At 42.4% G+C, this 17,534-nt stretch overlaps 1 protein-coding gene across 2 annotated transcripts in view; it reads right to left on the bottom strand.

Annotated features, from left to right (window-relative positions):
- Window positions 1-17,534, bottom strand: part of CNTNAP4 (contactin associated protein family member 4) — a 1,754,782-nt gene that overhangs the window by 174,529 nt on the left and 1,562,719 nt on the right. For both annotated transcript variants that reach the window (XM_085632834.1, XM_085632836.1), the window contains exon 16: window positions 11,709-11,879. In XM_085632834.1, coding sequence (XP_085488960.1) covers window positions 11,709-11,879 — 171 coding nt within the window. The remainder of the gene's footprint in view (window positions 1-11,708; window positions 11,880-17,534) is intronic.

The raw sequence follows: 17,534 nt of genomic DNA, 5'->3' as shown, positions 1-17,534 counted from the left end.
CTTCTGCGATGTGTTTAAAAATAGTAGTGGAGAAATCCTATCCCCATATCGTACATGTGACTGCCAAATAGAATTGGCATTGGACGCCAAAATCTTTTGCAGTAGAATCTAAGCTTTAACCGAACAAGAGGATCAGACTTTGAGAGAATATTTAGTTTACACAAGTACCTAAAAAATTGATTCATCCAGCTCCCGAAGTCTTAAGCTGCCTTGTCACTCTTCTTTGTCCCCTAAAGCAATGGCGAGTTACAAACTTGCATCGATTACAGGGCCCTGAACAACATTCCCAATAAGAACCGATATTCGCTACCACTCATACCCTTCCTGTTTGACCAGGTACAAAAAGCTACAATTTACACCAAATTAGACTTGCATGGTGCTTACCAGTTAGTACGTATATGAGCAGGCTATAAGTAGAAGATTGCGTTGCGCACTTGGTATGGACAGTTCGAATATAACATGATGCCCTTTGGTCTATACAACACCCCAACAGTGTTCCAATTATTCATGAATGATGTGCCCCATCAGTACGTGTACAGGTTTGTGATCTTATATATCAATGATATACTCATCTATTCTGCATCCACGAGTAAAAACGTCAGGAATGTGGGTACCACACATTACAACAGAACGGCCTCTATTGCAAACTGCCAAAGTGGTGTTTCCACACCACTGAAGTTGAATTCCTAGGATTCATTTTGTCTTTGCAGGGGATTACCATGGCAGAACACAAGGTGCAAGCTATCACCGATTGGTCAGGATCCCAACATGTGAAAGACATCCAACGTTTCTTGGAGTTTGGAAACTTTTACAGGAGATGTATACACAACTTCTCTACTAAGGTAATCCCTCTGACCAGATTGTTATGCAAAAGCGAACCCTTTCAGCGGACTCCAGAAACTGAGCAGGCATTTTCACACCTAATACAAGCTTTTACCACGTCACCAATCTTGAAACATCCAAATATTGAACAACAATTTAATGTGGAAGCAGATGCCTCAGATAATGCTATAGGAGCCATCCTTTCACAAATGGATAAAAGCACCAATCAATTACACCCTTTAGCATATTTGTTAAGAAATATTGCTAGCTGAACAAAACTACACAAAAGCAGAAAAAGAGCTGCTCACTATTCGTTTGGCATTCAAAAAATAGTGGCACTATTTGCTTGGTGTACGGTTCCAAATAACAGTGTACACTAACCATCAAAGCTAACAATTTCTGTGCTGTGCCAGGGCTTAACACTATGGGCCTCAGTATGTGTTTGGCGATGCAGAACCGCCCCACTCCCATTCCACCAAACCTGTAGTTGAGCCGCACACCAAATTTAGTAATCTTCTCCTTTGTGGAGGGTGGTTCTTTGGTGTTCCCACGGTGGCACCTATGAAATAGGCACTGCAATGGGAATGTCAAAACAGTACCTGCACAGCATGTACTGCTGCAGTTTATGCCGTGCAGGTACTGGGGTGCATGCCCACAGGGGGGAACATGTTTCACCCCATGGCCCTGAGGCAACAGGGAGCCCTGAAAACCATGTTAGAGAGGAACCTTGCAATATGCTGTCAGGACCGTGGTGGTCCCACCAAGCATATTGCAGCCTTAAGACCACTGCACCACTGCCGGTGCCGTGGTCCCAGGGCAGCACGACCACCCTGGTTGAAATAGGACGGTTAGAAGACTGCCACCGCCGTGAGCCCGCAGACTCATAATAAGGCCCCCAGGAAACTGTGTTGGAAATTGTTCTTTGCCAAGTTCGACTTCCAAACCACATTTCGTCCAAGGAGCTTCAACAACAAATCGGATGCTTTGTCACAAAATGACCCAATTGTTACTAAAACACATTGTTATTCTCCCTATATGGTGACACAAGACCAGATAATCAGGGTTACAGCATGGATCATAAATGCTTTCTTCAACCAAATTTATGAAGCAATGCCCACGCCACAATTAGTCCAATGGCAAAGAAAATACATTCCATACTGGAAAATCTATCAAGGGCAAACTCCTGTATGTCCCTACACAAACAATACAAAGACATGTACTAAGATGGTGTCATGATCAACCCCTATTCATACACACAGGACACACCAAAACCATTGAATTAGTCAGCAGACATTTCTGGTGGCCAACATGGAAAACTGACATAACCAACAACATCCAAAATTGTGAAATCTACAACAGAACAAAGACTGCTCATTCTAAGAAAAGGGGACTCTTACTCCCTCTTCCAAAGCCTACTCAGAGTTGGGAACACAACTCTCTAGATTTTATTACAACATCACCCAAAGATCAGGGGAAATACATGATTCTTGTGGTTGTTGACCATTTGTCAAAGATGGCTAATTTAATCGCCTGCACAGGAATGCCTACAGTGGCAGCAGTAGTCACTCACCTCTTGCACCATGTCGTACACCTTCACAGTCCACCAAAAACCATCACCTTAGATCAAGGCCCCCAATGCACCTCCAGGCTTTGGAAAGCATGGTGTGCAGCACTTATCATTAAAAGTTGCATTTCCACCAGTTTTCATCCCGAAATGTGCCCAGGCCACTCTGCTGTGACCCCGAAGGATGTTCACCCTGCAGTACTATGGTAATGGCTAAAGATGCTCGAATGCTAGAGACACTATGTACTGATACTATAAGGGCTTATGTGATGCCGGTGATAGAGACACTTTGCATGCTGGTGAGAGAGACACTATGAAGACACTATGTCAAAATAAAAAGATCCCTTTGGGTTCCTTATTGAGCATACACCAAATCACACACATACAGTCAACAGAACTAAATACCAGCACCCAATAAAGACCGAAAATACAATATATAAAAAAAATGTATCATGTGTTCTTTATTTTATATCATAAAATCTTTTTAAAAAACATATCATCCATATAACAGATGGGAGAACGTAGTGGTTTGAAGGAAGTCAATAAACTACAATATATTATATATCAAAGGCACTTAAAATACTTGAACCTAGATGATAATTGGTATTTACGAATAGAAAACCGGAGCGGGCCGTGAGACTATTTAGTCCCGGTAAATCACATGGAGAATACATAAAGTATAATTGACGAGGAGAAATTGTGGCAATATAGGCTCCCAATAAGAATCATAGCTCCGGGGGTCATACAAGCTTGGACCCGGTTAACAGTTTAGTGGATGAGGCTGGGCCCCGCATTTGTTATCTTCCCTCTGCTGGTTAAAGTTTCATTGATACCATCTAAGATTTTACCAAGGGAGGAGACTATGTCCCCCCAAACAGAGAAATAACAGTGAAGTACCATTTGCGAAGATAAGTCTATAATATGTAAGGAGAGATATACAGTCCTCCGGTCTACCCTTGATCAGATACAATTACTTGGGAGATTTGGTATAAATGTTTGTTAGCCTGAAGAAGGTGGTGAATTAAAAGATACCACCGAAACGCGTCGCTCTATTTGCTATATAGTTTTGTAGGAAGGATCTGAACAACATTTGGCTGAAATAAAGGAGACTCTGGCTTAAGAAAGCATCCAGGACAACATTGGATTTGAGCAGAAGATAATAAAATACTTACTGTACATCTATCTGTGAACATTACCATCTATGGTCAAGTATTTTAAGTGCCTTTGATATATAATATATTGTAGTTTATTGACTTCCTTCAAACCACTAGGTTCTCCCATTTGTTATATGGATGATATGTTTTTTTAAAAGATTTTATGATATAAAATAAAGAACACACGATACATTTTTTTATATATTTTATTTTCGGTCTTTATTGGGTGCTGGCATTTAGTTCTGTTGACTGTATGTGAGTGATTTGGTGTATGCTCTATAAGGAACCCAAAGGGATCTTTTTATTTTGACATAGTGCCTTCTTTTGGTGTCCTGTTCCCCTTGGTGTAGTGGGACCCCTCTCGCTTATTTGTTGTATGAGAGAGACACTATGTACAGAGGCGAAGCTATGAATGATTATGCCATGCTCAAATGACAGATTTGTGAAATGCCATACCTTAGGGCTGGGAAGCACCAGTGTTATGCAGGAGTCACAGTACCTGTTCAGCCTCACACGATTGATTATATATTTTTGTTCACAGAGTGAGACTACGCATGCCTAGATGGCCGAGCACCATGCTGCGTAGTACTGCGAGAGCTGTCCTAATCTAGGCAGCTCTCGTGTGTGGCGGCCATATAAGTAGCAGTCACATCCACTGCCAACCACTTTTAATTGTGGTTCCTGGACCGAAGTGGAGGTGTGCACTTCATCAGTGGTGAGCCTTGACTGCATCGCATCATGGTAAGGGCAGATGTCTTTATTTATACACACTAGTGTTTGGCAAGCACTGTCCGACAAAGCATTGAGCCACAGGATTGTGCTTCATATTGTATACTAATGCAGCAGTGAAAGCCACAGGATTGTGGGTCACAGTGTGTGATGCAGCAGTGAAATCTATAGGATTGTGGCTTGTAGTGTATTACGCAACTGTGAAATTCAGGAGTGTGGCTAAAGACAGAACCAAATGACACTGTTACTGCATGAGCATGTCACCGCGAAGAAGTACTTGTTTAAGTGGACAATATAAATAAAGGATCTTGACTGAGTGCAGACATGTCAAGGTATCCTGATAGCTGTCCAGTTAGTACCAAAGCTATACTCCTGCAGAATCTTGATTCTATGCTGATGTACATTTATAGTTTGAAGTAAATCAAGACTTTGATCTCTGTCCTGAAACTTGTGCCTGAAACAAGACTCGGTCGATCCACCCACCACATCACAAGAGTTTCAGTTTTCATCACAGATAAGGCACAGCAAGCAGTATATGTGTATGCTTCTATATGTTAGTACATGATCAGATAGGGAAAAGTGTTGACAACTATCTAGAAAACCCAGACTCTCATCTCGTTCCAGGTCTCCCTCCGCACAATACCATCTCTAAAACACTACTCTTTGTCTGGCCACTCTGAACCCCTGCATCTATATTCAGAGAGGGTGCTGCTTGAAGGTCGGAATATTGAGGGTAGTGGGTTCGAGGAACCAACACTTTTGAAAGAAAAACACAATCTAGAAAAAATGCTGATGGCTGCTGGAGCAAATGAACCAGCAGACCGACAAGCTGCTGACATGGAAGCAGGACAGCACTCAGTGAATCGGCATTGACCATGAAAAGCAAGTACAAGCAAAAGCAAGATACACGTAAGTCAACATCTTCGAAGAAATCAAAGCTATGCTTCACATATGGATTTTCATTGCCTCATGAAGGTGAATGTGCAGCCATAGGGCAAATCTGCAAAGGTTGTGGAAAAAAGAACCATTTAAAAACTGTTTGCCGAGCTAAAGAAAAATCAAGTGTGGCACGACCATAAGAGAAGATGGATGCAAGAACATACCAGAAGAAATTTCTCGTTTGCCTCCAAAAACCACAAAGCAACATCAGCTACAAAGACTAGAAACCAGGTAAGATTAATGATTTTCAAGTTCATCGTACATAGGTTCTTCAACATCACTTTAGAGTACCAGTGAAGAAGATGGGTGTTCACTGATGATATCTACCAATGGCCAGGATGCCCATGTGGGCTTAGCCACCTGTAAATAAAGATTACAGTTCACAAAAGCTCACCAGAGAAGGTGAAAAAGTTCATTTGCACATTGTCCTAAAACCACGTTGAAAGTGAAGGATCACCCAACAACTTTCATCATAGACAGTGGTAAGTCAATTAATATCATGCTAGTGGAAAAGTTTAACAGACTATCCTCTGTGCCTCACCTTCCGTCATCAGGCACAAATCTGTATACTTGGGCTGCTTCTGACCCATTGCCAAGCCAAGGGTTGTTCGCCGTGAAAACATGACACAAAAAGACACCAGTACAAGCTGCTATTCGTGTTCTACAGGATATGTTGTCGACTACCTGCTTGCTCAGTTTTGCCATTGACATGGGCTTGATATCTTTCAACTACAGACTCTGTGCTCAGTTGCAGATCATAAGCCACTTCCTGATGTTCCGTGGCATGGGAAAACTCAAGAAAATAAAAGTACAACTTTACATCAATGAAGACATTTGCCCTGCTGTTCAACAGCACCGTAGAATTATTTTTCTTCTGTCACGTGTCCTGTGCAGGCTCATTGTTGTTTTCCCTATGTTAGCATAAGCTTGTTGCAGACTGTTCTCTGCTTTACGCACGTTACTCTACAGACAGGGTGAGCAGGGTTTATCTAAAGTGTGTATCCCCCTTACCCTGACTAGAAGCAAGGGTCCCTATTTGGTAAAAGGTATCTACCTCTGCCAACTAGGGACCCCCATTTCTAACAGATACCATGAACTCAAACTGGAGAAGAAATACAGGTACATTTCTTCCTTTTTGACTAATGTTGATTTGCTGTGATATAACAGACTGGAGTATCTTCTGCTGCTGAGATATTTCAAGATGTCATTCGCTGAGTCACCTGTTACGCCTGTTACACATGCTCTTCTATTACAGTGCTGACATATTGGCCTTTGGAAAGACACAGAAAGAACACGACAAATCCCATTCCCAAATTTCTCACTCTTCTGAACACCGCAAACTGTGAGTTTCACAAAACCAAACTCAAGTTCTTTGGGCACAATTCTCTGATTAGGGAATGACTCCAGATCCAGACAAGGTGCAAGCACTGTCATCCACGTGTCCAGCCTAGGATATTACCATGCATGGCCAGGTATTGCTCGAGATACATTCACTTTGCTACAGTGAGTGCCCCATTGAGAGACTTGACAAAGCAAAATGTACCATGTCATTGGTCTCCAGAATGTGAACAGAGTTTCAAAGACATTAAACATGTGATTCAGAATGCAACTGAAATGGCCAACTTTGACCCGGGGTTGCATACCAAACCAACAGTTGGTGTGGGCCCAGTAGGGCTAGGGGCAATACTTGCTCAACACAATGGTCAATCGAATGCTCAGAGACACATCATAGCCTATGGCAGCAGAGGATTGTCCAAAACAGAAAATGCCTACTCTCATCGGGAGAAAGAGAGTCTGGCTGTGATGTGGGCCTACGAACATTTTAATATGTTCCTCTGCAGAAAACAATTTGCTGTCATCACAGACCACCAGGCGTTGCTTACAATTTTTGGAAACCCAAAGCCCAAGACGGTCTCTCACATTGAGAGGTGGGGGTTAAGACTGCAAGGGTTTGCCTATGAGACTGTGCACAAACCAGGAAAAGATCAGAACCAGCAGATTACTTTTCATGAGTACCACTATCTCGTCACAGTTCGACATTGAGGACAGCTGAAGCCTAGCCCCAACTTTGTTGTGAGATCCAGCACACCAGAGGCTTTGTCTGTGAAACCAATCATCACTGCCACTAATGCAGATAAAAACATGCCTGTAATCAAAGAACTTATTTCAACGCAAGCTTTGGGGAAAAGCACCCAGCCCCTTGCCTATGATGTCCCTATAATGTTGAATTCCAATAGTTAAAAAATGCCCTGGGTGAGCTAGCAGTCACCCAAGAAGGTGTAATACTGTGATGCTCAAGAAACAGCGGCTTATTGAGCTCGCCCATGAAGGACACCTTAGTATTGTAGCCACCAAATGAGCCCTAGGAGATTGAGGTTCCCTCAGCTATATGAACGAGTCGAGAAAGAGCTCAAAGCGTGCCACATTTGTAATTGTTTGCTCCCCAAAGTGACACAACACCCAGTGACAATGTCTGACCTTCCTGCCCATGTGTGGGAGAGGGTTGCCATTGACTTTTTTGGGCCTAAAGGAAATGGACACCATCTCATGGTAGTCATATATTAATACACATGTTTTCCTGTGGTGGAAGACCTATCTTTGACAAGCCATGACCAAGTTATAGAATAATTGATGACAGCTTTGCAACGTGGGGCATTCCCAAAAGTGTTAAATCTAACAATGCCTGCCCTTTAACAGCAAGGAATTAAAAGAGTATCTTGTTTGACTCAACGTCAAACACCAACAGAGTACAACCCTCTGGCCCCAAGTCAGTGGTGTAGTTAAACGGATCATATGCACCCTCAAGAGGGTCATTCAACGAGCGTCCATGGAGGGAATTGATCTGAAACAAGCCATGTTCCAGGACCTCTTGGCCCATCGATCAACTCCTCATTCCACAACTAGTAAGAGTCCAGCCTCCTTGCTATTTAGGAAAGCCATCAAAACCAAGTTACCTCAGTGGACCCAGGCAATATCAGTGAACACTGACAAGGTTTGAGACAATGAGGCAACTCGGAAAATGAAAATATATGCTGATCAGAGTCACCATGCCCAGGAGATAGTCTTTGATAAAGGAGACTGGGTATTGGTCAAACTGAAACAAAGACAGAAAGGGGGCACTCCTTTTGCCTCTGGTCACCTAAAGGTCATGACAAGCCAACGATCAATGGTGACAGCACATTGTCCTGGACAATCCATCACTCGGTACACATCACACTTCAGACACTTTCTGCAACACTTATTGAGTCCTGAAACCATGCATAAAGCAGCTCAGCCAGCAGGTTCAGCTCAAGCACCTGAGTCTATGCCACCATTGTCCAATCAGGGTGGATGTCAATCATCTCGGATCACCCAGTCCAGCCGACAAGTGCAAGAACCTCGCCAAATAATTGAAGAAGTGTGATTTTTTAGATGTTCCTCACTTTATAATCAACAACGGGGGAAATGTATCATATTGATGTTATATGCACTAGGACCCTTGTGGTTCATGGGTGGACTCTAAGCAGGAACTACATCACATGCAGGGAGGTGTTAAAGTGTGGTAAATGTTGAGGATGACTAAATGCGCAGTGCAAACATATGCTGAGGAATAAAGAAGCATTTAACTACAGCTCCTGCATAGTATATCTTATTTGCCGGCTCCAGGGCTGGGGAAGGTGCTACAGAGTGTATGGAATTTGTTTTAAAATGCAGATTGTGATGCAGTAAGCATCTCAAAATAACACTTGATTTTCCTCAAAATCTCAGTATGAGATTATTATGACATCTGATAAATTGCAATCACATTGGTGAACACATTGGTGACGTGTTAGCACCATATATTTAGCTCTTAAATACTTGGGATGCCACTAACAGTATTACGTGGATGTCAAGCTGACTTCAGATTGTCATTTGAAAGATTTGGTCACACATATCTGTCTTTTTTTCTGAAATTGCAAGTTAAAGACTACAGCAAGTATCAGTTTTTAATGTATGATGTATCACTATTACAACGTATACAGTTTTTTACAATAGCTGAGAAAGCCTGCAACATCAGAATATTTGTTGCCTATACAGACGAACAGAAAAGTATTAAATTCCATCTTCACCCTATATTGCAACAATTGGGTCAACGTCAAACTTAGTAGGGACTGCAGCCTGTCTAAAAGAGTCCCTTAAAGTAAAGAAATTAACATGGCTGCGTTTAGGCTCCCATCTTTCTTAATATATTCATTGCAGACATGGCACCAGCTTTGAAAAACCCCAAAACCTGTCTTCCAAGACTTGGCGGCCAACCACTGCCCGACATGCAATATGCTGATGGCACAGTACTGCTGTGCTTCAAACCTCTCTTAAGAACCTGTCTTTCTATTGCAATATAAAAAAAACAAGAAATAAATTTAGGAAAAACAAAATTGTTACCTTCACAAGGTTTCACAAACCACTTCCTTGCTCCTGGAAATTCGGGGAGTCTAAAATTGATAAGGCCAGTTCTTATAAGTATCCAGGAATCGAGTTTTAGCTCTCCAGAACATCTGCCACCCATTTGGAAGTTCTGCAAAAGTGGACCACAGGGATGGCGCATGCCTCTTGCAAAATTGCAAACCATATAACAGGCCTATCGCTACTTCAATTATTATGGATTATAAAAGCCACATTTTTGCCTTCATTAGCTTATGACCTTGAGATATTCTCTGACAAATTTGGGGGCTGGTTAAATAAGCTACAATGAAGACTCTTCTACCAAATTTTCAGCCTCCCAAAGGGCACAGGAGAATCTCTGCATAAAGCTATAATTCAGCTTCACAGAACAAACATTGGCGCAGAGAGCTGCCTTGTTGAAATTCTGGTTTAACCAAAGAAAGCTGAAGATGGAACCCTCTGGTTCCATTTGGTCAAAGATATGCTTAAGACACCAACATCGCCATGGCAAGTTGTAGTGCGAAAGTCCTTGGAAGACCTGCAAACAAGCTAGCCATGGGATCTGAACATAACATTTAAGGCCTTCAAATCCCTTTTAGGAAAGGTGGTAAAAACACTCTCAGTAAAGGAAGATCTCTGGGTGTACAATCAAAAGCCCATAATCGACATCCTGTAGCAACCTACACTGAGATGAAGCCCCAACCTTATTTGAGACTACCTCTGGCGACACACTACAAGTTCAAATTCCTAAGATCACGGATAGACCTTTTTGATGTTATTATAGTACTTGCATTGTAATAGCATTCATTGTAAAGGCATGCATTGTAATGGTACCTGTGTGGTAATGGAATCGTTGTAATGGCATTACATTGTAATGCCTTTGTTATAATGGTAGATTCATGCCCAAAGATGGAAATATGTATGCAAAGACAATTCTTGTCGCTTAGGGTCTTTCCTGAAGGAATCTCTAGCCCATGTCCTTTGTATCAGCCTCTTGATGCTTTTGTTTGAAGCTTTTATTTAGAGAATTGGAGGTGTGTGGCTATCAAGAGGCAATTAACTACTGCTTTCATGGCACGGACACCAGGCTCACTGCCCGCTTTGTGACATTCATGGACAAGGTCAAAGCAAGACTTGATTATCAAAGAAGTCTGGAAGAACTGAAAAGCTCTTTATAACATTACCTTCACACTGGGGATGAGATTGTGGGACTGCGCCTTATTCAGTTCCTAGTGCATTTTAAGGAATTGATTATTTTTTCTCGCTCCTGTTTCCACATTGATACATTTTAATCTGAACTACAATTTGATGCACCGAATTGTTCATTACACATTTTGAAATTCATATCAAGCACATTAAAACTGAAGATGTGCTCCATTTTTCATACTTATAGCCTAGCGATTATTGGGACTTTATCTATGCTACTAGTGATCAAATCCTATTTAATTTTGAGGACAGTTTAACTGGTATCTTAGAAACATATAACTGCAATCTTCTTTTTTTAGCCTGTGTTTTTATGATTAATTTTATTGTGAACCTATGCATTGGTTCTTATTAACTAAGCATATATTCATCTAAATAAATAAAGAAATAAAATCAGAAGAAGAGAAAACCTGTTAACAGTTTAGATACAAGTGAATCTAAGGAACAGAAACATTTCAGTGACAGGCTTTATGTTAAAAACTGGTTCCTACTGAGTCCTAAAAGAGTGGGGGGCTGAAGCATATAGTTCAGCGACTTCATGTGCAATAATTGCATTAATATTTATACAATGACCTTCAATTTAGTTTATGTGGAGAATTTAGGCCATCTTTGTAATCACCAGTGTGTCCATGTGACAGAAAAGTGTGTAGTAAGATGATTGTTCGGGGAGGGAGAATGCATAAAATTGAACACTATGATTCACAAGCCACTGAGCATCAATACCCTAAAAGAACCATGATCATAATTGGTATTTGTGCTCTTTTTTATTTCTAGCCATAAACCACCAGGTTTTCTGTTCATCCTAAAATGTCAGACACATAACTGAGCATTGACTCTGATTTGCTATCGCATGTGTAGAGTAGATAATAAGAGGCCTTTGCAACAAGGTTACTTACAATATAGTTCAATCCTTATGAAGTCTTTAATCCCAAGATTCTCCATAAATAACCCAGAGGAAGCAGTTGTTTTGAAGAAAAATGAGACATCTGCACTTAGTTCTCCATGGAAAGTTGGAAAATGAAGGTAGGACGCCTCCGTATTGAATGATGCTGCATTCCAAAATCTTCCTGGGAAGACCAACATTGTTACAATTAGAAGAGAATCATAATTATTGAACCAAGGCACATTAACACTTATCCTCATTGTTAGAAATTAGATTCTTGGTTGGCTGAGGTATGCATGCAGACGAGGAAAGAACCACTCCCCTAGTCAGGGTAAGCTAGACACACACTAAAAGAAAATCTGTGCTCACCCTCTGACAGCTTGGCACAAAATAGTCAGGTTTATCTAAAGAGCCAATGTGTAAAGTATTTGTGCAAAGACAGTAGGTATGTCAGCAATTTTGAAATTGCTTGGCTTTGCCAATACTTGAGACACATTTTAACAAGCATTAGCAAAGGCAAAATATGAGCGTGTTGGCACTGCATGGTGTGGGGCAGCAGGGGGCCAGGGTGAAGGGAAGGTGGAAGGATCAAAGAAACTGTGAGGGGGCCAGCAGCACAGTGGACAGGTAACTATATAAATCTGTATGCATTCTTCTATAAGTTGTAAGGAAAGCCCACCCAGAAAATCACAACTTAATAGAATGCCAATAGGTGTAGTGCATTGACCAAAAGCCCGCTCTCCTTGCGGCCCCTGTTTACCCCCAATCTTTGCATGTATCTTTGTAACATGAGGTCTTCAATAGGCATCCACAGTTGTCAGTAGGGAAGACCTAAAAAGAATATTTACATCTCAAGTATCGCTTTTTTATTTCACCTCACCACTTCTAACGCATGTCTTTCACTTTGCCTCTTTTTCTATTTCTTCTTCTCCATTCTCCATGTACCTCAACTCTCTTTTATTGTACATCTGACAACCCCACCTCACACTACCTCTCTCTCTACCACTTATCAGGTACACCTCAATATTACTACCTCTCTACAACCCTGAACACATAGAAAGAGAAAAGGCTGTACAAGGCAGGTGAAGAGAATTAAGGAAAACATTGTAACATTTTACCTGATGGAATGCTGAAAATATTCAGAGTTGTGCTTTGTTTTTAAACTTTTTTCAGCAAGACTGTCCTTTGTCCGATATCAGGGAATTAAGTGGTATGTATACTGTTACCTCTGCACTAGGGGTGGGCGGAATTTGCGAAATCCACTTTCGCAAATTATCGCGAAAATGTTACAAATTATCGCAAACACGCGGAAATATCGCGAAGATGCGGAAGTTTTTTTCCCGCATGTTCGCAAGATTTTCTGCATGGTTGTGGCTCGCCAACTTACCCAGGTGGTTGCTCGCGTGCGCGGCCATCTTGTTTTCAATTGTCTCGCGGTGCATGATCGCGAGAAGAAAGACGTGATTGCGCGACGCATGACGTCACTGCGGGCGCGAACTGTCGCAAGACAGTGCAAATGGCTAAAAACAATACAACATCTCATGGAGAACGCGACCGGATCAAGAAAACTTGTCGGCGAACGCAGGGATTCAGGTAAGGCGATTGCGCCCGTGCGAGAATGTATTATTTTACAGCGCGAGCAAGAAACAAATTATCGCCAAGCTGCGGAATGCGGAAATTTTTACATTTTAGCGTTTTCCACGGAACGCGAAAATGTCAAATTATCGCAATTTCCGCGAACGGAACGAAATTTTAGCCCAGGCCTACTCAGCACTGCTTACTAAGTGCAGCCATCAGCCCGCGTCTTACAAGCACCAGAGGCTTCCATTTTATTTTGTTACCAGTGGTTGAGCCAAAGCAGAATCACTTACACTTAAGCCCCCACACAATTCCCCCATTTGTGACAACCACAAGCCTTATGGTGATGTCACAAATGGAAAGTGAATCCTTTGGGTGCCATCAGTGCCCACTGGTTTTACTTCCTGATCAGTGCCATGGAGCATAACTCTGCCTCCCCTGCACAGATCAGTGTGGAAGGGGCAGCGTTTTGAAAGCGGAGCATGGCTCCTGTTTACCCCCAATCTGTGGCAGATGGGGGTGTTTATACTTAGTCTGCTCCCCATAGGGGGCAGAAAGCCCATTAAGCAGTATGGAGTGTTCAAGATGCTATTTTGTGGGGGGAGCATCTCCATGGACCTATGTTCCCTCAAATCCAGCATTAACAATCTTTCAGCTACCCTTAGGGGGCCAATAGTTTGTGCTAGCCACAATCTACCCCTCCGGGGGGGAGCAAAATCCCACATGCCACCAGAGAATGTGCAAGGTATAGTTTTTTTCCAGGGAGTGACCTCCCTGAGCATAGACCTGTATTAGTGACCCCAACCAAGCAACAACAGTCTTTCCGAACTCCCAGAGGGCAGAAAGCCCACTGGTGGTGAATGACTGTGCAAGGAACTTTTCTGGGAGCAAAGTGACCCCATGCTCAGGGGCCATAACAGTCATGCTGCCCTTATGGGGGCGATAATGGGCATTAACCCGCAATCTGCCACCCTGGTGGGAAAATCCCACTAGGCACCAGAGAATATGCTGCCTATTGTTTCATGGAGAAGGATGCATCCCCCCAAAGGACATGGGCTTGGGCATCTTCCAATCCTTGCACAATGGTTGTTTTGACCTAGGGGCAGATATGATGTGTTTATCCCGAATATGACCCCCCTTCGGGGTGAAAATAGCCTTCTAGGTATCAGCGAGTGAAAAAGTACTATTTTTTGAGTGGGTGTGGTCTCGCCATGGTTATGGGACTGTGCTCTCCCCCAACCTGGCCATAACACTGTTTCTGACCCCCTTGGGGTGAATAGTAGTGTTTACCCCTTCTATCCCCCTAGTGGGGCAGAAACCCCATCAGGCACCAAGGAAAAGGCAAAAAAAGGTGTTGGACTGCCCATGCATTGCTCTAAGCCCCCACCCAAGAATGGGCCCAACAGTATCTACCCCCCGAGGCAGATTGGGGGGAGTTTACCCCAATTTGTCCCTAGGGTGGTAGAAAGCATATTAGATTACCAAGGAAAAATGTCCCACCCAGTCTTTGGGCTCCGGTCCCCCTAACAATCTTTCTGCCCCCAGAAATTGATTGGGGAGATCATTGCATTTCTGCCCTCAGGGGGCAAAAAGCCATCTAGATACCAGTGGTATTTTTTTGTTTTAGGAAAAGAAAATATGGGGTGTGGGAAGACGGCCCTGGTGTTGGCAATATCTCCCACCTCTAAAGAACCAATAGCCTCCCTGCGCACCTGGGACACTGAGAATCCCCATCTACATGGTATGCAAGAGGGAAATAGATTGTTTAGAGGGAAGTATTGCCACGTGGACTGGCACAGTGGCGGTAATTCCAAATGTCCATTTACTTGACAAGCTGAGTGGCTGCACTATTCGGGCCTGTGCTAGGCCACCACCTAGGGAAACCTGCTAAATAGAAAAACGTCTAAAAGCTAGACACCCTGGCCAGTCCAAGATTGTGTGCCTTGCATGTATCTCGCAACTTGTTCATATGTACAATGCCCTACAAACGTTTCCTAAAAACACACTCTTTCCTCATATTACTCTGACCTAATCATCTGCAATATTTGGAATTCACAATATTCCGATCGTCCAGCTTTCCTACACTTCTCCTAATAAAACTGCCCCACTTCTGTTGCTCACCCAAACGTTCACAACACAAGAGGCCTCAAAAGGTGACATGTAGTCATCAGCAACAGGGGGAGCTTTGGTATTTCATTTCGGCCACCACACAGGGAAGCCTTCTAAACCCATGCATTTCAGAAACCTAGTGTGACTTCCACGGATTGAAAAGGTTGTCACCAATTGCTATTGTTTTTAATTATTTTCCTTAATTTTTTAGCTTTACAATTATTTAGGGGTAATGTTCAGGGATCTACCCAAATGACCCTTTCCTAAATTCAAATGTTGTCTATTTTTCAGAAATGTATTGCTTTCCAGAATCTCTATGGGTTTCACACCTGTTTTCATCACACACAGTAAGTAATTTGAAACCACAAAAAATGAGCAAAATTAACTACCTCTTAGTGAAATGAAAGAACAGTGGTATTTTTTACAAGAAACAAAAGATACACTTACTTGCACATCATTTGTTCCCATTCTCATTCCCAACAAATGCTATATTTTAGCTATTTTCATGGTCCCTTCAGGGGGAATTCACAAATCCTGGGTATCTTTAGTATTTGCAGGATGTTGGCAAAAAAACGATCAACAATTGGCCTTGATAGCAGTTGTGCAAAAAAAACAGCCTAAGGGCAAAGTGTCCTAAACATCACAAAATGGGCTGAGCACTGGGGTGGACACGCCTCAGCAATTAAAGGGTCAATATTATGTATGCATGCACTAAACATCTGTCAAGTTGCCCTTAATTGCTGTTGTAAGACAAAAACTAATCTAGATTTAATTGGGAAACGAAATGAGTTCATGAATATGTGCTCACTGCTCTCTTTTGGTGTAATTTAGATGCTGGAAGCCAGAAATTTGACCACTGAATTGTTTTCATTTGTGACAATTTCGATAAGATTATCAATAATTCAATATTGTCGGTATCACAAGGGTTTCATTTAGTTAATAATAGGTAATAAATGGAAAGGTGCTTCAAACATGGCTCCAAAATATGTCTTGTAAGGGGCCTGAAAAAGTTGGCTGTTGTCTTATCATGGTAATACTTTAGGAATAGTATGGTAATAGCTTAGGAATGTAGAATTATAGAACATGGAACTCAGGGGCATACTTACAAGCCGCTATCCTCAAGGGAATGCCACTTTCTACCATGTTCCTGTGGCTATAGGGGCTCTGCCTTATTTAAAGGCAGCGTTAAAACACTTAAATAAAGCCGCCTTTCACAGTATACTTAGCGTGAAAAGGGGAGGGCAATGGGTGTTTCAGTAGGCGTTCCACCGTAACACTCATTGATTCTGACGCTGCACCCTATTTACAAGGAACGTGTAAACAGGAGGCAGTGCCAGAATTATGACCAGGGAAAACCTTGTCTTACCATGGCGCAACGAGGAGAAATGTTTAATTTCTACTTGTTTTTGCTGTTTTCATGTGTGCTGTGCTGTGCAGCACACATGGAAACAGCAAAAGCCCAATGATTGTTTATGGACAGGAAGGCCTGCACATAAACAATCAGTTTTTAGAACTGCCATTTTGCAACTTCTAGGGTGCTGCATTAATCACCACACATAGAAGTTACAAAACAGCATTTCAAGATTGTTTATGTGCAGGAAAGGGACCTTACGGTACATAAACAATCATCCTCTGCACACAGACACCCTTGCACTATGGTGCGAGGGTGCCTGCATTGGCGCTAGGCTGCTAAGTGTAGCACCAGCGCAGGAGGAAACGCAGGCACTGCACCATATTCCTATAAATATCGTGGAGCCCTGCGTTTCTTTAGTGTCGGAGAGAGGCGTTAAGCCAGGAAGGCTAACGCCTCACTCTGCCACTTCCCTTGTAAATAGGCCCCTCAGTTCTGAGAAGGTTGAGAGATTATGGAATGATACAGGTCAGTTATCTGTTGTCAGCCTTTGTGGATGGGACATCTCCCATATACTGATGTATTTAATAAAGCTGACCATTTACATTATTACTGTCTGGGTGTCCTACTCCTCTACAATGGTGACAATCATGCTGTGAACCCCTCATTTGCAAAGAAGATTCTACTAAAGAAGAGAGAGGCATGCAGAGGTGAAAAAAGAGGAACCAACCAGCCATTATTTCTGTGACTGTGGCCCATTGAGTGGAAAAGGTGGTCCGACCCAGTTATTCAGTGGCTTCA

Source organism: Triturus cristatus, chromosome 2_1 (genome assembly GCF_964204655.1).
Source record: "Triturus cristatus chromosome 2_1, aTriCri1.1, whole genome shotgun sequence".
Taxonomy (NCBI): Eukaryota; Metazoa; Chordata; class Amphibia; order Caudata; family Salamandridae; genus Triturus; species Triturus cristatus.
This window is presented reverse-complemented; position numbering and strand designations above follow the sequence as displayed.